The 22,571-nt window shown below is 42.1% G+C and overlaps 1 protein-coding gene across 3 annotated transcripts in view; it reads right to left on the minus strand.

The window, feature by feature from the left end:
• Positions 1-5,264: 5,264 nt before the first annotated feature.
• Positions 5,265-22,571, minus strand: part of HLF (HLF transcription factor, PAR bZIP family member) — a 35,695-nt gene continuing 18,388 nt past the window's right edge. The window contains exons 3-5 of one of the 3 annotated variants that reach the window (XM_051798032.1): positions 12,576-12,796; positions 9,313-9,500; positions 5,265-9,179 (exon numbers count right to left, since the gene is read on the minus strand). In XM_051798032.1, the coding sequence (XP_051653992.1) occupies positions 9,164-9,179; positions 9,313-9,500; positions 12,576-12,796 (425 nt within the window). In that variant the 3' untranslated portion in view covers positions 5,265-9,163. Of the gene's footprint in view, positions 9,501-12,575; positions 12,797-22,571 lie in introns of all 3 variants that reach the window. The other 2 variants (XM_051798030.1, XM_051798031.1) reach the window with 2 other exon arrangements.

The following is a 22,571-nucleotide window of genomic DNA, read 5'->3' on the forward strand; positions in this document are numbered from 1 at the left end:
GTGTGCTGGGCATCCCACTGGACACATTTGCTTCCATCCAGCCCCAAAGTTCTCTGTTCATCATTTCTGCTCTGGGGGAGCAGAATTGACCCTTCACCACGGAACTGTGCTGGGAACAAGGAGGAGCCTGGACTGACCCATGGGGGGACTTTTCCTCCCTAACCTTCCAGTCCCCAGCAGCATCCCCTGGCTCTGCCCCTGGTGACGCCGCTGTTTGTTTGCAGCTGAGGTGGCTGCAGCTCCCGGGGGGCTTTGCCTTTGGAATCCCATTTTGCAAACCCATTTTGCAACCCTGGCTGCTGACTCCTCCAAGCCACAGCCCGACGGGCAGGGCAGGGGAGGAGTCCGAGGGGCCGCAAAGCCTGGGCAGGGCAATAATTCCCTTCCCTGCAAGGGCATTGCTGTCTCTCCTGCCCGTGCCATGCTGGGACATCCCATCCCACCTCCTCCCGGGCCACTGGGATGTCACAGCCTCACTGCTGCCATCCAGCTCATCTGCGACGTGGGCACAGGGGCCAGGGCTGAGCAGGGGGACGTGTCCTTTCCCAGAGGTGATTTCTTGGCTGAAGGCTGCAGAGGTGGAGAGGGAAAACAGGGAGTGAAACACAGGTGAGAGGAATGAGGCTGCTGGGCCGAAGTCGTGGTTAGAAGGGATTACCCCTGGCTGGTTTCATCAACCCCAGGTGGAACCTGGCTGCTGGTTGCTGTGGGAAGGTGGGGTTAGTGCTCACGTTTCAATTAAAATCGGGTCTACCACTGTGCCAAGCCGTGGTGCTGATGGGGTGACACGGTGTTTGTCCCCCTCCCACGGAGGGAGGACATAGCAGATATTGAGGAGGAAAAGCTGATAGTTCGGAGCAGATCCCAGCGCTCGGGAGCCGCTCGCAGCTCTCGTGTGACCCCTTGTGTCGGCACTGCCTGAGGCTGGACCTGCTTCCCAGCATTTCCACCCATGGATATCTCCCACTGCCCTCGCATTTAAGGGATGATTACATGTAAAAATGAAACACTAATACGGGGTGGAAATGCACCGGTCATAGGCACAGTGACAAATCCTACTTATTATTCTCAAGTACAACGTTAAGGGTTCTTTTCCCACCAGCCAGACTTGCTGTCTCTTGCTGCCTCTTTATTTTGCTCCTGAATTATTTTTTTGAGCAGCTGGGCAAGTTTAATGGAGGGTTTAAAGCATCTCACGGATTCTTAAATTCTCACAGGTTTCGTGAAAATTTGGGCTTGAGAAGAAGAAACTAAAAAGAGAAACACCAGACCCGACCATAAGGTGACCTCGGATGCCCCAGAGCTGCCGGAGCCCGGGCTGTGCCTGGCCAAGGGAATGCCTCGGAATGGGACTTTTCCAGCCTTTTTTATTATTTTTATCGGGGATTTTCTGGGGTCATTTCATCCACGAAATGTTAAATCCACCAAATTTATCTTAAAGTCAAAACAGGTGGGTTATTAAGGGAGTGCCAGGACTCCAGAGCAGCAAAAGCTCCGGAAAACTGATCCTAAATGTGCTCTTGGCACATTTAAAAAGATGAGTTTGGGGGGTGTCTCCTGGGCTTGGGGAGGGGATGACCAGGAGGAGCTGGTTTATTTTATATACTTACATATTAAAGTGTATTTATGCTACTATATTAACACTTCTTGAATTTTCTCTCTATGTGTACATGTGCTGTATGTGATGAAGATCTCATGTAAAAATCTTTTGTCACGTATATTAGTGTATACAAAAAATACAAACATCTCCAAAAGCATGTTTTATGTATTATCTGTTCCATATATATAAAAATATAATAACAAAACACTGCTAAATGCACATATAGAGGCAGTCAAAGGGTGTATTTCTGCATTGTAACGAATATATTTATAATATATATTTATAATATATAAATATAAATATTTATAATATATAGTATATTTTACATATTATATAAATATATTGTATAAATATATAAATATATTTATAATATATATTTATAATATATATTTATAAATATTTACAATATATAGTATATTTTATATATTATATAAATATATAAATATATATTATATAAATATATTTTATATATTATGTAGAATAAATAGCAAAGCCAGATCTTTATAGCAATAAAATATGTGTATATAAAAAGCTCTAAAGCCATATAAATGAAGTAAATGCTGTAAAATAGACCATATGAAAATGTAACTATTGAATGTCTATATCTAGCTCTGTGTGCGCACAATGCACAGTCACAGACGGAGGTGAGTGTGTGCATTAGAACAAACTTTGTGCCTCGAATAACATTTTATTAAATGTTAACTCCAAATCATCATCATGATAAATTCTACTTTATATATTTTTGAATAAATACCAATATATATATATAAATCTAACCTTTAAAAATAAATGCAGCTAAACATGGTATGTGAAAATACGATTTTTTTAACCTTTATTGCACATCATTTTATATGTGTGTCTGCTTAAATAAAAACAAATCCATTTTTTTAAGCCTCTCTTTCTGTCCTGAGTGTGAAGATGGAAACGTGTGACACAGACACACGTGTGTGTCCAGGGAAGGGGAGGGTTTCTGGGTTATTAAAACAGATATTTGGTGTGCAGTAGGTGCTATATATTTAAACTCAGACCTTTATACGTCAGTGATGACTATTTTTAGATGCATCTTCATAGAAAATATGAATGAAAACCTTATTAATTCTGTTCCATATGCTCTAGGGAAATAAAATTATTAAATTTCTCTCTGACTAGACAGACACAGGCAGTGTGTGTGTGCTCATACATGTCTGTGTTACAGCAAATACACTTTGTGCATCATAATGTATAGTAAAAACAGACCTCTATAGCAAGAGGTAATTATAGATATATATAGATATATAAATAATATAAATAATTTATATAAATTATATAAATAATATAAATATTAACCTAGATTATCAAATTCTGCTAAATATGTCGTATGAAAATTTAATTGAATTTATATCAGTGTATACAACAGTATTAGGACACAATATATATATATATATATATTTTATATATATATATATATACACACTATATGTATCTCTATATATGTGCCTGAATATAGTGTAGCATATATAGTGTATATTTGTGTATATATAGTGTATGTATATCTCAAATACACAGTGTATATATATATATAAAAAATACATAGTATCTATATAAAATACATATTAAATAGTGTATATATACTATGTATAATACAGATTATACAGAGTATATATAATACATATTATAGTATAATACACATACATAGCATATATTTATATTATATATATACACTATGTACATGTATTACTTTATATTACTGTATATATGTATATATACACACATAAATATACAGTAATATTATAAAGTAATACATATACATAGTATACACAGATAATACATATTATAGTGTACATATATTAAATATATAAATTATGCTACACATATGTATGATATATATGTATATGCATAACTTTATAATATTATTATTCTAATATATTGTGTGTATACATACATATACATATATGTATGTATATATATGTATGTATATATATGTATGTATGTATATATATTTATGTATATATACAGTACAAAGACACAGATCTGCAGCTATTTAGGTACAAGGATGAGTGTGGGAATATTGATTTATATGGGTGTACTGAATATTGATTTATATGGGTGTACTAAGACAACTCCTGTGCATAATCAGAGCATTATGTCTTATCACAAAAAAGACCTTGATAACAATATTTTTCATATGGATTATAAAGCTGCATCCAAGGAGTAAATTCTAAAAGGATTTAATAATTAAATTCTGAGAGAATTTAATAAATTCTGAATTTATTCTGTATGAAATACAATTATTAAATTTGTAACTATATAAGCCATATCTGTATGGAGAGAGAGCTCCAAGGACTTGTGTGCCCACACTGACATCTGTGCTTGTTTATTACAGAAATTATATTTTGTGCATAGCATATATAGCAAACCCAGACCTTTATAGCAATGAAATGTATTTTAAAATGATAAAAAGATGTATTATTAATAGAGTAAATGCTGTTAATATGCTGTATGAAAGTCTAATTGGCCAAAGTATAGCCATATGGATGTAGAGATATATGTGCTTGTGCAGATGCACAGGGTGTGTGAATTAGACAAACACACCTTCTGTCTCATTAAAACCTTTGTATTAATAAAGTCTAGTTTATATATTTATAAACACGTATAAAAATATAAAGCTAAAAGCAATTATGATAAATATATGAAAATGTAATTTTAACTTTCTTCTGTATACACACATACCTTTAATATGTGCATTTAAATATGTCCCTTTATTTCTATTTATTATAGCCATATATAAAACTAATGAGTGCATGCACACAGACAAAGGGGAAATTAAGCAAGAGACCGAATGCATCTGTGTTATTAAAACATGGATTTTATGCCTAATATATACTATATATTAAAATGTAGACTTTTATAGATGTGTTTGTGTGTGATTTTGCACGTGCACACACGTGTGTAACAAATGTACTTTGAGCATAATATATATATATTAAAAAAATATATATATATATATTTATTAAAACTAGACCTTTATATCAATGACCTCTATGCATACAGATAAATACACCCCCCCATACACATACACATTTTAATAACTTGTAGAAAGAAGTGTTAGTAGTGAGTTACATTTTTCTCTCACTGGCTGTACTTTATTATATATAAACTAGGTATCTAAAAGCCTGCAGTATGTATTATCTGCCATGTGGTCTATACAAAATATCAGATATGATGGAGAGTAAAATTAATGAGTTCTGTTGTACACTATAATAAAAAATACTCTTTAATGTGCAGCATTTTTGTGAATGTATTACAAAGGAATGATCACATCTCATGATATATGAAGTGTATATAGTGTGTGTGTATATATATAAATGATGAATATAGCCTACACTGTATCCCTTTAATACTTATTAAGCTAAACATTTTATTAAAATAATAAGAAGCACTAACTATACTACAACTAGAAATATTTTCCCTCGTGTAAATACCCATTTTCTGGGGTTATACCCAACCCTGGTGGCAGCTGGGCAGGTTTGGGGACATTTGCACCCACCTGGGGTCCATCCCCTGATGTGACACAATCCAGGCTGGAGGCTCTGGGCACTCACAGACCAGAGGATGGGGGAGAAAAATTCCAACACCTCCCCTCCCAAAAGCCCCGTGCCCCGACACACCAAAACAAGCACACAGGTGAGAGAAGAAAAATTTAAAAGTTTATTAAACATTAAGAATAACAGACGAAAAAAAAATATTTGGGCTGAACAGCATACAGGATGCAATCCACTTCTTGTCATACAGGTAATTTGATCTGTTTGTTAAACTTGTATTTAATGCTGTCTTGTGGTGTTGCCAGAAATACGATGGTTGATCACTTGTAAGTTTTAATATATATTTTTTTTTTTAATCTCTTCACATAAAAAAAAAGAAGTCGACGAAATAAAAATAAACTGCACATCTCTATCGTAAATTACATGCAAAAATAGTTTTAAAGCAATAACTGGGGGTATTACAAACCCACAGAGGCAAGAGATTCAAGTGTGAGGGGTGTGAGCCGACCCCATCCCCGTGGGCACAGCTCGGAGCCTCACTCGGGCTCCTGCCCTGCATTTTGAATTTCTTGCTTTTGTGGATTCAAGTCAGAACTTTATTTCCATGGTGCTTGGTTTTAGTGACTTCAGCACCATTCAAAATAGAAAAAGAAATACCCCCCCTGCCTTCTCTGCCACGGGCTTTCCCACGGAGAGCCCCAAGGTGCTCGGATCACAAATCCATCTCCAGTCCCACTGATTTCTAGAGGGCATTCTTTTTTAAAAAGAAAAAAATTCACTTCTAAGTTTCAGCAAAAAAACAAAAGAGAAGACAAGCATTTTACCAATGCTTATAAGTTTAATAGAGGTCAGTGAATTATTTAGATAAGCTATTAATTATTCTGCAAATATATATATTTCTATTTTTATAAAATTACAATCTCTTATACCTACAAGCTCCTTCATGAGCAACAAAGCCATCAGAGGTGTGATGAGCCCAGCTGAGCTGTCCTTGGGAACTGAAAATGAGCTGAACTTCCATTTATTTATTATTTTGGGGAGACAACCTGGCTAGATAACCTGGGGTTTTTCCAGATATCGGCCCACATATTTTGCCTTTTTTTTTTTTTAACTGCTAATTTTTTTTTACAAATGAGCTTTTCACAGCAGCCAAGGTACCTCACTCCCACAGCAAATGGGGAGTGCCTAAATCCCTCAGGCTCCTTGTTAAGTCCTCACCCCAAAGGAGAAGCTGCAGCCTGTGCACATTCCCAGTCCCTCCTGTTCTCCCAGGGGTGAGGAGGCACTGGAGCAGCTCTGGCACCGCTGGGCCAGGCAGCTGCTGGAAACCTCTGTGCTCCTCTGTGGCCATAACAATAAATCTGTTACACCCACCCCTTCCCTGCCCAAAGAAACAAAAGAATTCTCTGTCACTTTTTTTTTTTTTCCCCAAGCTGCCTTTGACGTGTCACAGAAAGGTTTGTGGTCACACCCCACCCCTCGCCGATGGCACTGCTGACCTCACTCCTGCTCCTGGGGCACCCCAAAAACACCCCTCGGGGGGGGACTGGGGCTGCTGCAGTTTGCTGTGCTGCTGCCACGTGCCCACAGCAGCTCTGAGCCCTGTGCCACACACTCCTGGGTCTCCCCAGCACCCAGTGCCTCATACTGACCTTCAGGGAATAACTCACTGCGCTTCAAAGTTTGCTGCAGCACGTGGAAATTCAGCTTACCCAATAAATGCTCCACAGGCAAGTCCTGCATGTCAAGGGGCACTGACAAGCCAGGTGTGTTTGTGGAAAAATACTGGGAAAATGCCATCCATGCGAGGGGATTTTTAATGCTGACCAAAATGCTGAGTTCTTTGTTGCCTTCTCCTGAGGCATGAAAAATGATTTAATGGAATGAACAACCTGTTTATTGGAGAATAATGTCAGAACACTCAGAAAACTGCAAGCAAGACGTGTAGCACCTTATTTTCCTCACGTGTTACTAACTGTATGCAGTACACAAAGTGTGTACAGGGTCTGAGCTATTTATAAAAAAAAAAGTATTCAGCTGGAAACAGATTGTAGCAGCAGCAGCAGATCAGAAGTGCCTGTGAGTGGTTTTGTGTTATATGTTATTTTCCTGCCATTACAAAATATTGTATTGTCCAATCAATAGTTGACTAAAATCCATGTTGTGCTTTGTCCCTGTTAAACAGTTTCTTGATGTGTTTCTGATGGAAAATACTAAAGTCTCTCCTTTTCAGTAATATGGAACATCCTGGAAATCCATATTACTTCCATAAAAATTTAATTTAAAGCACAGAACATGTCGGTGTGCCAGTGGTAGGCTTAAAATATTAAAAGATTAAAAAAAAAAAAGAAAAAACAACAACCAACAAACCCCTAAGCATTTCCTTTCTGTACAATAATGGAGAATATATATCTTTGCTATATATTTTAAACATGGAATAGCTTTTTCTTTTTGCTATATATATGTCTTTCAAAATACATTGTCAGTATTTGTACTTGAAAAATACTGTACAAAACGAACATACTATAATTATTCTGTATAAACTTTATACATTTTATAATATCTATCCTTTTGGTCTAGAGTAAACACTTAGATTGATTGGATTAACCACAGTATATGACAACACCATCCCCTCCTGAAATACACCAGTGTCTCTTACATTCATTTTTCAGAAGTCCACTTTATATTAGAACATACATGTTCAAAAGCAGAGAGTTTAAAACAATAAAGTTCAGAACCATCAGTTCATGTCACACTCAAAACAACAATCACTAGGAAAAAATGGGCTTTGCAAACCAGTGACTTCTTCTAACTGAATAAAAGTGATTTTTAAAACAGCAAGATATAATCCACAGAAAATATATTACAAAACATGGGGGGGGAGGGAGGGAAAAACCAACTGAATTTAGGTATTTATTTAACTTTTAATCACAAAATGGAATAACTAACTGAAAACAGAAAAGCCCCTCTGATTTTGACATCGGATCTGATTTGATTCTAACGGATTTTGTTCTCACTTCAACTAATTATCCTGCTCCTTCCACATGCGCTCCCCCACGGGGACACAGGTACTGTGCCCACAGAAACGTCTCTCTGACTTTTGGAACTTGCTGGCAGAGACAGGAAAACTCCTGTTGGGTAGGGAACCATCCTACTTCCAGTGGGAACATCCGGGCAGCATGCACGCGAGCGCACGACAGGATTATTGCTTCAGGTACAGGCAGTGCAAGGTACAAACTCTGTGCTCTACCACACACTCCTACCTACCTACCTGGGGTCCGTGGAGAGAAAAAGGAACCTTAAGTAGCTACAGAGAAGCCATTATGGGATCTATAATGAGTACAGCTAACTCAGTCTAACAGCACTTTTAAAATCTGAAGACAATTATCACCAAAAAACTTAAAATACAACGAAAGCGATCTATAAATTAATAGTTCTGCAGTGTAGTACTAAATTATTATTTGTGCACTTTATTAGCATGTTAACTTTTCTGATTAGACAGACGTAAAACGATAGCTTGTTACTCTTGAAAAAAAAACTGAGATCTACTTTTTTTTCTTTTTTTCTTTTTTTTTTCCTTTTTTTTTTTTTTTTTAAGTAATTTATACTGGGATCTTTCCAAGTAAAATCAGGAGGATGGAACTGATTACAAGAACGTAAATACCCTACTCTGAAGCAGCACTGAAAAAAAAAAAAAAAAAAGATAATAAAAAGCTTACTATGGTGGTTTCTCAACAGTCCAGGTAAAAATGTGGCACCCTTTGAAGAGGGTTCATAAAAATGGGAAGTGCTGAGATGCGTGCACACCCACACACACAGGCACACCCACGGACACAGACCTGGGAACACACATGTGCACACACACACACACACACACACATGCACGCACGCGGGGACACGCACACGCAAACAGAACAAAACGAACCCAAAACAAAACAGAAAACCAACGTTAAGTCAGTTTTGTTTCTGCTTCTGGTAAAGTGCTGAAGACAGAAAGGTTGGTTTGGGCGTGGTGCTATCAAACAGGAAACACATTGTCCATCTAGTCAAATGCCAACCTGCGACAAGGAGAAAAAAAAAAAAAAAAAAAAGGAAAAAGAAAAAAAAAACAAACCAAACCAAACCAAACAAACAACCAAACCCCACTTGCCCCCCTCTCAGATTTACAGGGGGCCGTGTCGAGCTTCATACTTGGCCAGGACGTTCTTGCACTTGCCCAGCTCTTTCCGCAGGTCGGCCACCTCCTGGCGCAGCGCCGAGTTCTCCTTCTCCAGGAAGGAGGCGCGGATGGCGATCTGGTTCTCCTTCAGCCGCCGCGCGTCCCGCGAGCGCTTCGCTGCCATGTTGTTCTTTCTGCGCCTTGCCCAGTATTTGTCATCCTGCTCATTAAACACAGGCAGAGACAAACAAGGTATTAGATTTCGGTAAGATGAGCCGCCACCCGGACCTGCTCCCCAGCCACCGCCTCCGGGACTTCGGTGCCATCCCATCCCGACAGCGCCGGGCACGGCGGGACAGGAGTCGCGGCTCTACATGGCACAACCCACCCAGGGAGCACAGATGCCCTTGCATGTTTCTGTCAAAATGTTTACACTAACCCCCTCATCCTCTTGACAGTGAATTCCCCCAAGGAAAAGTGAAGGAATATTCCAGTGGTACAAACCCTCTCACATCTCTGCTGCCCTAGTTAGCACATCCACCTTCGCGTGCCGTGACTCATCCTCTGCAGTGGCTGGAGCAGCACTAATTACCTCTGGCCTTGCTCAGCTCTGCCAGCCAACACCTGCTTCACTCTGTTTGTTGGTATCACCCATTTCATCTACTGTTCAGCTCATTTTTTTCTGTTCAAAGCTCTCTACAGAGCCCCAAAGTGTTCCTGTGTGCACCACCAAGTCATTGGAAGAGGATTCCCTGGCACAACAGCAATGGTTGCTCTGGTACCAACCACAGAGATTAGTACAATTACTGGGGAGAAAAAAAGGAAGTATTCCCAGAAATACTTCCACTTTCCCCTGAAGTTTCATAAGCCAACACATTCCCAAAGTGTTACTCCTGAAGGATTGCCTCTATCACCTCACTGCATTGGTGCATCAAAGGCTCGAAGGAACTACTGAATTCCACCTGATTTTTCCACCTTCCAATGAAGTGGCCTTCAGTGAAATGGTAGCTTTGATGTTCTTTTAAACTGAATCAAGTTCTAGAAATCTGGAACAACTCAGTAAATACAAAGTGGGCTGAATCTCTCAGGAAAAGTGAAATTCAGCCCCCTGCAGAGTAAGAGTGATGCAGCCATTCACCCTCAAACTGCCTGGCCAGGTCATACAGGTCAAACTTCCCTTCCCAGGGTCACCCCTCCTTTTTAATATGCTTCCATTTCCCTGTGTAGCTCCCGAGCACGGGAGCACAGCACCATGCCCAGCACAGGGCACAGGACCCAGCTGCTCCTACGCTGCACTGAGCACACAAACACCCACCACTCCTGGGTCCTTCAGCCTGGAGCACTCCCAGCCTAATCCTGCTGCTCTGCACCTTCTGCTGCTGCTTCCTTAAGGCAAAGCAGGAGCAAAACAACTGCTGGCAGGAGGACTCTTGAACTGCTTTCTATGTCTGGCTCAACAAGGTGTGCAGCAATGCTGATTTGGAGCCAGTGCTATCTCTAAATTGCTCTTCACCTGTACTTAGATGGGACCCCCCAAAAATCCTCTTAAAAACAAGCACGCAGCAAAAAGCTATGACCCGAATCTTGTTTATAATTTCCCATCTCATTCCACTCCATAAAAATCAGCTTTAAGCAATTTATTAGTGTGCCACCTAGGCTTCATCCCTCTTTATTTTAACAAATTGCTATGGCAAATCCCTTAATCCAGGCCTGAAAGAGGTAAGGCTGGCATTTCCAAATCACATGCAGCCCAGAGACGATTGACTGGTCTAATCTGCTTACCCTCCCCCAGGACCCAGGGCCCTCCACATGCCAGGGCAGAGGCAGCGCGTGGGTCAAGCGCTCTGAAACGAGTCAAGGGCAACCCAGGGGATTATCCCCAGGGAATGAGAGACCCTGAACTTTTAGTTCCCTCTCGAGTGGAAACTAAGTGCCCCACTGCTGCACCCTGGGCGCTGCTGGGTGCCACATGTGGAGCCAAAAGCACCTCTGCCAGGAGTTTGCTGTGATGAATAAGGATACCTGGGAGACATGACAGTGAGGAATGGCACTAGGGAGCAAACTCCAGCCATGCCTGTGACAAACAGCTCTCTCTAAGCAGAACTCCAAACACTGCAACCCAACAGGGATCACCCAGGTAAGCAACAAGGTGCAGACAAACCTCTGCAAAGGAAAGATGAGGATACTACAAAGCAACAGTAACACACCACCTGAACACTCCTTGAGTTGTGATTTCTGTGCTCTTAACTTGCACCACAGTATCCTTAGGGATAAAAATAGCCTCTTTCCCTAATGCCATCAATCTGGTGCAAACACATGGCATCCCTGCCTCTGTGCACGTGCAGCCAGGGATTCCCACACTCCAGCAGGCTCTCAGTGTGTGTCTTGGGGGCAGCAGCAACAACAGAATGAAATTCTGCACTGACTGCCCCTGATAAAAAAGATCTTCTGGAAAAGCACATATTGGGAAAACAATCTTGCAAATAATAATTTTCACAATGTTTGATAACCTAGATCAGTTGATCGATTTTCCTGCTGTCTTCATGTTCTTTGCTCTTCACATCTCAGAGGCAGTGAGTGGCACAGACAGGGTGCTCATTCTTTTTAAATATTGTGGTAGTATTATGTTTTAACTATTGTATTAAAAACACACCTCTCATCTGAATAATTCTGTTCTGTTTTCCTACAACTTGTCTATGATTCTTTCACCTGGATTAGTGAATATATATTAGTGAAATGCAGTGTTTACTGTAGTGTTCCCATTCATTATTAAACACAGAGCTAAAGCACCATCCAAACAATACACAATACACTTCATTCTGTTATCATCAGGGTGCTCCACAGACCCTGAAGGAGAGGGACTCCTCCCTGAAGAATTCCAAATCTATGCTGAATAAACAGAAGATGAAGAAGAAGGAAACATGATCAGGCTGTTTCATAAGTGGGAAATATGGGACAAAGGAAGCTCATCCAAGGTCACACAGGAAGTTTCTGGCATACAAAGGAAATGAATATTGAGCTCATGAATTTCAACTGTTGCATAACTAATAAGGGACATCCTCCTGCCAGTCTCATTCAGAACCGTTAACAGTTTCATCCTACAACAGAGCTGTGTTTAGGTTGAAGATTTACCTCACACGAGAAAACAGACTGACCTCACAAGAGAAAACATTTACCTCATGTGAGAAAACAGATTTACCTCATGTGAGAAAACAGATTCACACTCAAAGCTGCACCTCAGACAGTGACTGTGAGAGGCCCTGCAGGAACAGCCTCGTCACCAGTTCCAATTTACCTTCAGGTCATCTGGGATGAAGACTTTGCGAGCTTTCTTAATCATGGGCTGGGGCTTCAGCTCCTCTTCAGAGAACTTGCGCTTACGAGGATCAAACATCTCCTGGCCAGGAATGCTGGAGAGAGCAAGATCTGCAGGGTCGGGTTCGTAGCCGACAGGGACTTGGATAGTCTCAGGATCAATGGGACTCGGTGTGTTTCGGTTTGCTGGCAAGATCTGACCTGCAGAAATACAGATAAATACAGGCATGTCAGAAAAGTATGTAAATAATAGCACTGAACAGGGATTTTAGAAGATCTCCACACGGTTCAAAAGCAATGATTCTTTAAGCTTTCCCTGAGAATTCGGTATCTGTGTTGCTAAATATCACATTGTCTGTTCTCTAGGGTGCCTGTTCAGATCCAGACATGCTCATACCTTTATATTCCTATTTCCAGCTGCTAATCTTGGATGCCCACATAAGATCACTTCATCCAACACCGAGTGCACTGGACTGCAGGCAGAAGATACATTGCTCCAACCTGTGCCACTTCAGTAGGATCCCATCCTCAGGAACAAGTCATGAGTACTCAGCTTCAGATTTACCCACCACACTGCAACCCTTCCTGGTTATCTCATGCACAGATTTCTTCACATACACCTTTAGGGGGATGTTTAGTTTACAATCAATCAATGTACAGTTTTTGCCATGGATAGCATCTCATGAGAGTGTACTTTCAGCTGTGCTGAAGCACTCCAAGAAGACCTCTATCAATTCTCTGTGAAATCCTACCAGTGATATTCTAAAAGACAGTGAAGGAAACCAGCAACATGAAAGGTTACAACTCCTTAAAAATGCTCTGCAAAAATGAAAGAACACTTACTGATACTGCATTTCTTTTATGATATATAAAATCTAATAAAAAGGAACCTAACCCCAGAGAATGAATGCTAGCCCTCCCATTTTTCTTTTTTTTTTTTTTTTTTTTTATCTTAGATACAGCCTTCAAGATCCCACAGCACCAATTCAGGCACCATTCCCACTAAAAATCCAATTTAAAATCTCAACCAAAGGTTCCAAAAATAGGATCCTGAAGTCAGCTGCCTAAACATGGACCTTCCCTGGGGGCAGAATTTTCAGAAGTTTTCACATGCCTCAGAAGTAGAAGCCTCACAGACTTCAGAGGGAGGACTTCTGATTGAAGCAGATATTCTTTTATAATTTTGGCTATTTGTTAATTCACTTTGACTTTAGCCATCTGACGGCTTTTATAACTACAAAAACATCCTGTGACTGTGTAATATTTCCTTTTTTGTGCCCACATCTGCAATATTTAGGGTGTAAAATGGTAAACATTAAATGTCATTTCTAATTCCAAACCAAGGCCAGCGTTAACAATGTAAGTTTTATTTTAATCTAGAAGATCGTGGCAACAATATTGGAATCACATGGAAAAGGCACCAGGGAATTGTGTTGTGCAAACCAGGGCTTGCTAAGGGAGAGCTTTGTCTTTTGTAACTCCTATTAAAAGCTGATAAAATCAGCTTTCAGGAAAGGCTGGTAATGGCTGGGGAGAAGAGAAAAGGAGGATCAAAGTTATTAAAATATGTATCTACGGCTATGGTAGAGGAAGGGAGAGGAAAGGATGCTGCTGCATCCTATTTAAAGGATGAAACACAGGAAAGGCTCCTTTAAATGCCTGCACCAGAGCAGCCAGGTACACAAATACACAGACACATCCACACACAAATCGGGCAAATTCTGTAATACAGATAAAAATGAAGCAAGATGTGAGAGCTGAATACTTTTACATTTCTGGTGAGCACACGGGGTGTTTCTAAAAGTCAAGTGGATTGTGAAATCTACCCCAGCTTTCCAATTGCCCCACGCAAAAGAGCCTGTATTTAAATGCTGCTGAAGTTCTTGATACACAGTATAAGTTTGCATATTATCATTTATCTGTAACATGCCATATTACACAATTACATGAGCTCTGTAATCATTGGCCTCAAGAAATATTACAATATCACTCAGAAAAAGGGCAAAACCACTCCTTTTAAACATGGGAAATCGAGGCATTGCATCTTATTTGCAACAGCAAAATAAAGAGTGATGCATCTCCACGGTGACCTGGGGGAAGAACCTACGGCAAACAAGATCCTGCCTGGCTTCCTACGTGCACACATTTCATTCATCTCCCCCAGCCTAAGGAGCTTTCACAACTCCAGAGCCAACACAGCCCTTCAGCAAACACAAGATGTCCCAGTGCCAGTGTGAAGCTCGTTCAAGGAGAACGCTGTTCTAGAGCAAAGCCTGAACAAACCACCCACACACCTGAACACTGAGGAGCCCAAAGAGCACTGCCCTGTAAGATACCCCTACAGCCACATGGCACACACCCCTCAGCCTGTGTGAGCCAACTCTCTGTCCTGCCATGCTCCTGCAAACCATCAGGAGCTCCCCTGAGAACAGAGTTAACAAGCCCCGAGCAGAAGAACCAGCACTGCCTCGCGCAGCGTTTTACGTGAGGCAGCTCCTGGCACTCGGCATCTTTTTATTTATTCAATCAAGTTTTTGCCAGTAATGCAAGCCAGGAACCTGTCTTCATTAGTTTACTGGCCAATGGCCACGGCATCTCCGTGGTGCTGGAACCCTCCGTAACCCAAGACGACGGCGTGGGCAGCGCTGGCCCTGGCACTGCTGGCACTGCTGGCACTGCTGGCACTGCTGGCACTGCAGGAGCGCAGCGGCCTCGCGTTACATCGCTCCCCGAGCTCCTCTCCCCGTGTGTGCACGGCCCTTCTCGCTGTGCCTCCTTCTGCCAAATTTATTCTGGGTGTTATTTTTATGCACTAAAATTCCTCGCAATCAGAGGCAGGTCAAATAAGCACAGCGATCTGAGCGTCATGTGCCCGGCAGCCGACTAATCCTCGCATCAGCAAACTTCCCAGCTGTCACAACATCCAGAGAAAAGGGCTGGTAAGAGGCTGTGATGCACAAGGAATCAGCCAAGGAGGAAGCCCACTCTGCCAGCTGCCAGGGCCAGGCAAGGTGAGGCACCTCAATGCCCAGCACTGGGAGCCAGATGCCTTTGCCAGGCTCTGTGTTATTTAAACACTCTGTGCTCCCAACCGCGGCCAAATTTTCTCAGCAGTGAAGTGGCTGGACTGTTTAATGTGCTTAAGCTTTGTTCTCAATGGGGGCTGACGACTGCCAAGTGTTTTGGAAAGAACTTACCCCTCTATTTAAGTTGCTGAAATGAGAGCTCTTAAGCATTGAGCTCTTCTGGAGATCCAGCTGCAGAACCCCACGGTGGTGGTGGTGGTGGATGCAAGCCGGGAACAATTGTTAATGGAAACTTCCCCTCATACCACCCTAGTGATGTGTCTCAACCATGCCCTGGAGAGACCACAACTATGTCAACACTGGCCTTTTGTCTGGGGCCTTTCCCACTTGTAGAGCTCCACTCAAGCAACAGGGAGTATGCCAGGACAGACATAGCCTCAGGTGTCTCCTGGCAAAGGGATCAGCAGGTTCTGACAACCCCAGCAGTTACAGCTGCCCCAACGTCTTGCCTTTGCTAATGCTCTTGGTCTTGCTCTGGCAGACATGAGCAATAGCAGCAAATTTTCCAGAAAGAAGGACTTGAAAGAAAGTTGGCTGTTCTAACCCTTTCAGTCCTCCTCCTCCTCTGGGCAGAGACTGCCAGTGAGGAAGTTCAGTGTAATGGCAATATTTTCAGCGTGGCTCCTTGTTCAAAGAGAAATGGACTGAGGCCATTCACTCGTGTCATCTAGGTCACCAAATGGCTGGTTGAAAAAAAAAAAAAAAAAAAGCAGTTTTTAATTGCCTGCAATAATTAAAATTCACAATTCAAAAGTACAGTACCATTTTTATATACCCAGAAAAACCCAAATGCTGATCTGGTATCGTGGGGTGCTCAATCATCATATCCTGACTCTTAATTTCCCCTTTTTGAAACATCCCACCTACCAGCTGTGCCCAGGAGAGTTAAGACGGAAATAACCTCTTCAGCTGCACCACTGCTTGACAGGCTTCTCATCTGTACTGCAAGAGATCCCTGGTAAATTATGTGGAACTCAATTTTGAATCATTCAACTCCCATAGAAATGTGTCTGATGCTCAGAAAAATCTCCCTTCTCCCAGCCCTTCCACTCTCTCCTCATCAGCTCAACAGCTGGCTGGAGAACGGCTCCGAGAGAAAGAAAAGAAAAGGGAGTGAAAATGTTCTAATCAAAATATTTTTCCCTATTTTTTTACACACACTGGAGAGAAATAAAAGAGGAGTTTCTTATTCAATTTATTAGCAGCCCAGAGATAAAACATGTGTTTGCTAATTGTTTTTCTTTATACAAACTGAAGGCACTGTGTGTGTGTCAGTCAGGCTGTACAGCACAGCAGTTAAACTGACAGATAATCCTCACCCAGAGCTGCTCCAGAGGACGCCGCTGCTCTGCCAATGTGTTTTCCAAACCAGTCTATCCCCTTGGCAGCTGGCCAGCTATTTGGGATAGTTCTCTCACTCCAAATCACAGCCTGTCCCAGACTAATCTGTCATCCAATTCTGCATTAACTCCTTCTGCCTCCAGGAAAAGCTCTCTCACTGCAGAACACACGGCAGCAGCAGCGAGCAGGGATTGAAACAGGCAAAAATCCCCAGGCAGCAAAGTAAAAGGAAGATTCTTGAGGTCAAGACTTATCTAAGGACAGCATCTTGTCAGGTTATCATTCCTCACTTACAATATTAAAAGCAATCTTTTATCTTCCTATCTAATTTCCCTGCTATCAGGATTTTAGTGTCTTCCAGAAACCAAGCCCTTGAGGTGGATAAGCCACACGTTATGACCCTCCAGCCCTCACCTGGAAGTTCAAACCCAACCACTCTCTGCCTGGGGGTGAAGAAGACACTTTCACCTCTGGGTGTGTTTATGTTAGCACTTATTAGAGGAGCTTTATTTTCTTCTCAGGCAACAGGAGATCAGTGTATTTTGTCCAGGGCTCCAACCCAGCACAGACATTCCTCTATTTCTTATCTTAAACAAACTCAATTCTGCCGAACATGGGGTGACTGCAAACACTTCCTGAGGAAAGAAGGATCTTAATCCAACGCAACCACAACATAATTCGCTGCTTTTAACACACACTCAAAGACTGGCACATGAAAGTGTTTTGAAAATGTGTACTTTTTAAAGATATCAGCATTGTTTACAAACCTTGTGCATTTAATTACAAAAGAATTGTCATTTCCCCTCTCAGCATTGTATGCCTCCTGCTCTGGGCCTCTACAGTATTATTCCAGGCAGGACTGGTAGTCTTATTAAGACTGTCTGACACTTCCCATTAGAGGATGCTGCCTTCAGTTCCTTCTGGCCTTTGCCAGATTTCAACCATTCTGTTTGGATTTCTTGTGTGCCAGTTACGTTTCTGCCAAAATGGTTCTACAGTTTCCCGAAAAAGAGAGGGCAGGTTATTTCATGGAATCACAGAATCATTTAGATTGGAAAAAACCTCTGAGAGTCCAACTATTACCCCAGCACTGCTGACTCCACCACCAAACCATGTCTTAAGTTCCACACCTACACAATTTTTTAAATACCTCCCAGAGCTGGTGGCACAACCACTTCCCTGGGCTGCCTGTTCCAGCTGTGCCCACGGTCAGGTTGGGAGAGAAGGGGGTAATTTCAATAAGTGATTGAACTCAAAGCTGAGAATGGGGCAAGAAGGTGAGGAAGGCAAGGATGAGGGAGCCTGGTAGCCAAAAAGGAGAGGGAGAGCTTGGGAGAGGGAGGCTGTTCCAGCAAAGGCTGGGATGAACAAGTTCAGCAGAAGAGCATCATCGAAGGGAACAGGGCAGAAGAGTGCCTGTGCTGATGGCACAAACACAGCTCCACATTCCTGTGTCCCACAGATCCTGTTCAACAAACACTGAAGTGCACTGGCAAAGCTCCCTGTCCTCCTTCAGCTCCTTACAGCGAGGGTAAGTTGTCATCCTCTACTCAGTCCGAGCATCAGGACACTGTGGGGTGGCTGCCAGCTCCATTCCTACACAATTCCAATATGTCTGTTGTAAGAGTGGCACATGAGAAAGTCTAGGTTGTTTTTTCAGTTTGCTTTTAAGTGCAAAAGCTGTTTAAGATGCACGGTCGTGGTTGCAACAGTCTTTAAAGTTTCAATAATATATTGTCTTTTCCACATTCTTTCCTCCTTAAGGAGATGCTTGTTTGACCCATTTTGATTTACGCAAATGAACCCTTATATTACTTGCCACAAATTATTCCAAACTCCTGTAGAGACACAATCATCAACTTTTTAGGGGTTCTCTCCAGCACTGACAACTATTGCACCTGTGTGCTTCACAGAAACTACTTTTTAACGCACAAGACTCCCGTGAAAGAAGGGGCAGCACTTCTCTTTGCAGGTGAAGGACAGAAGTAGAGACACTTTAAATCAAAGATCCAGCCCCTCAGGTTAGCAGATGTTGTAGGCACTGCCTGCATTTCAAATCAACCCTCATTGACTCCAGCTGCAGGTGAGGGCCAGCCACGGTGTCACACTGGGCTCCTCACAGAAAAGGGAAGCAAACACACACTGACACCCTCACATAATCAAACAGCTTGTTCAGAACTCTGCTGAAACTTTATGCAAAGTCCAGTCTCTCCAGACAAAATCCTTCTGTCCTTCCTGCCAGATTTTCCCTTCTGCCCCTGCTGTTCCCTGTATCCTCTCACATCTGCAGTAAATGAGGTCAAGATCCAAGATCCTACAGACACCCACATCCTTCCTGATACGGCCCTGATTCAACCCAGAGCTGGTCTGACCTCCACATGCAGACCAGGAAAAGGGAAAAGAGAGGATATAATGGAATTAAAGCTGCATCTCCAAGCAGACAAGGGAGGGGTTTGCTGGCTGAAGCTGCACACGTGGCCTTCAGTCGAGTGCAGACCCTGGAGGGCTTGACTTGCAGCTCCTGCATGTGTTTAACATGGTGTACATGTAACGTTCTGCCCTTCAAAAGCAATAAACAAACAAATATGAGGCACCAGCAGGTAAAATTTTCTACCAGGTCTCCTGGACTCTACTCTTCTGTAAGATCCATCCTGTGAAAGCCCTACCTCGACCTACAGACGGCTGCACTTACTCAGCTCAACGAGGCCCATTTCTGAAAACAATCAGGAAATCAAACTTACTCCCTCTCAAACTACCCCTGCAAGACACCTGACAGTAGCTGTTCCTGCTCTGAACATTTCCCTTGCAGAAGTGCTACAAGGAGAAACAGAGGGTTTGATTGCAAGGGCATTTTAAAATTCTTGAAAAGCATGAAATCTACAGCATTCCTAAATGTCTTTCTGGTTTTTTTTTGTAGGATGCTGCTTTCCTTATAAAGATTAACCAAGATGGCATTCAGCGAGGACAGGGCCTGAAGAGAAGCTGCAGGGCAGAGCATTCACACTGTGTTTTAATTTTGATTTACACTTGGCTTAGAAGCATGTCTCACTTCAAGATGCTGATATTCTCTGGTGCATTGTAACTTCATGGCATCCTTTGGTATATTTTCATTAACTGGCAATTCACATATAGTAAGGTTCCTCAAAAGTGCAGTAATTCTTTCTTTTCTTAAAGGGAAGGTCCCAGAAGAGCATCACAATTGTCATCCCTCTCCAAAGGAGATGAAAAGATCCATTTTCCTTTCCTTGGACATTAAATACCCGGCTTTAATAAACCAATCACCACTAGATTTTAGAGAGGGCAACTGCTTGATGTAAAAGCCTGATATGGCACAGAATCATAGAATAATTTAGGCTGGAATAGCCCTCCAAGACCATCAAGTCCAACCTGTGACCAATCCCCACCTTTGTCATCCAGCCCAGAGCACTGAGTGCCATGTCCAGTCATTCCTCGGACACCTCCAGGGGTGGGGACTCCACCACCTCCCTGGGCAAGCCTGTTCCAATGCTTAACCACCCTGGAGTGAAGAAATTCGTCCTGATGTCCAACCTGAACCTCCCCTGGCACAGCCTGAGGCTGTTTCCTCTTGTCCTACCACTAGTTGCCTGGAGACCCTCACCTTGTTCCGACCTCAAATATGCCCTCACGTGGAACAGTGCTCCAAACAAAGACAACACTTCTCCTCAGGATGGGTTCATGCCACTGCCAACGTGCTCTCCAGGTGAGTTCCTCTCCCATTGTTCTCTTTATTTGTCTATCCAGGACAGCTCTCAGCCAGTAAACAGGTCTTGCAAAAAGCCACCCTGTTAATCCTGACAGCATATGCCACCCGTGACTCATGGATCTATCACCCAGTTCTGGTACCCAAGCCCTTCTTGCTTTGGGTGTGTTATCAAAACACACCCAAGTGAGATTTCAGCTGGCATGGAAAGGCCACGTGCAGGAGGTACATTTCCTCTGCCTCCCAATCAGTAGCTCGTGGCAAGCCCGAGAGACAGACAACAGATGCTATCAGCAGCCTTCGGAATATATCCCTCCAGAAAAAGAGGTCACTGGGCAGAGTTACAGCAACTTGAAAATCTCAGCTTCTCTCTTGATCTGCTCTGTGCACACAAATCAGAATTATCTCTTGCAGCCACTTTGTATTTTTAATTTTTTTACTTTTTTTCACTTTCTGTTTCACTAAAAGAAAGTTCACTCTTTATGTGACAATTCATAGAGGGGGATTTGTGTAAAATAATCACATTTTAAGAATTAGGGATGCCAGAATGGGAACACGCTGTTCCCATAACCTTCTAAGTAAGCCTGAGTACATTTTATTTTCTCTCTGCCTTAAATTAGGATCCTTTAACATGTTTTGGAAAATAAATCCCAAACAGCAAAACCCAAAAAACTGTATTTGGTTTGTTACAGCCCAATAGCTGCAGAGGTCTAATCTGCCTTTATATACTGGTTTTATTCCCAAGGAGCACACAGAAAGAAAGCACAAGGCTGTATGGTTGTAGCTTTTTCTCTTTTGATATGTTTATCTTCATTTATAAACTACACAGATGCACCAGGCCTGGGTAGTCTGAAAAAGGGGTCAGAGGAGGAGGGGAACACGTCACCGAGGTTTAGGGAAAATTCCAGGAGAACAGGCTGTGGAATACGGATTTTACCTGTGTGTCTGTAACTACTTTAGAGCTGCTGCAAAATAGAGGTTTTGGTGGCACATCAGACACACCAGACAAAAACTGGGAACTTCAAAAAGCAAGTCTAATTAAAAGAAATTACAACACTGGGCAAGACACTGTCTGATAAATTCACTGAAAGTGGCAAGAACCTGCTCTGCTGAGGAGCCTCAAAACTCAAACTAATGCCTGCTGAGATTTCTGCACCTCACTTTGACCAGAAAAGCCAACACATACCAAAATATTTGGGTTTATCTTTTAAAAATAGAGGCAGTGATAAAGGTTGGTGATGGAATACTTCTTGGAAGAAATCCTGGAATCCTAATGCTTATTTTCCTTCTATTTTCCTGCTCTGCAAACTGCCCACAGCCCTGGCCTCAGCCTCTGAACACTCCACTGACGCATGTTGTGAATGCAACAGGCATGCTGAACCTGTGCAGATTGTGAACTATGTCAAAAATGAAATTAAAATGCCCCAAGACACAAAAGTCAAGCCTCCTTCCATTTATTGAGCAGTGCATTTATTGGGATGTCTCCAGGAGGCATCAGGGAAACTCGACTGCCATTTGAGAACTGCCATTTCTTCTTGAAACTTGAGGCCAACATGCACTGGCAAATCACTAATCAGTTCACTGCATATGGGAGCTTTTAAACATGGGTGCCTGCATTTTATAAAGAGACAGAAACACAGAGGACACTGTCCTTTGAAAATCATCATAAAGAGAAGTGTGAGCCAACAGCAGCCTTATTTACAGTAACCATACATTTAATTCAGTATTTTTCTTCCAGCATCCACAGCTGCAAATTTCAAAATCAGCTGCCAATGCAGACATACCCCATGACTTTCATATGATGCCTTGGTTCTGAAACATTTCTTTA

This window comes from Manacus candei, unplaced genomic scaffold (genome assembly GCF_025592945.1).
Source record: "Manacus candei isolate 608988 ecotype Guabito, Panama unplaced genomic scaffold, ASM2559294v1 h1tg000047l, whole genome shotgun sequence".
Taxonomy (NCBI): Eukaryota; Metazoa; Chordata; class Aves; order Passeriformes; family Pipridae; genus Manacus; species Manacus candei.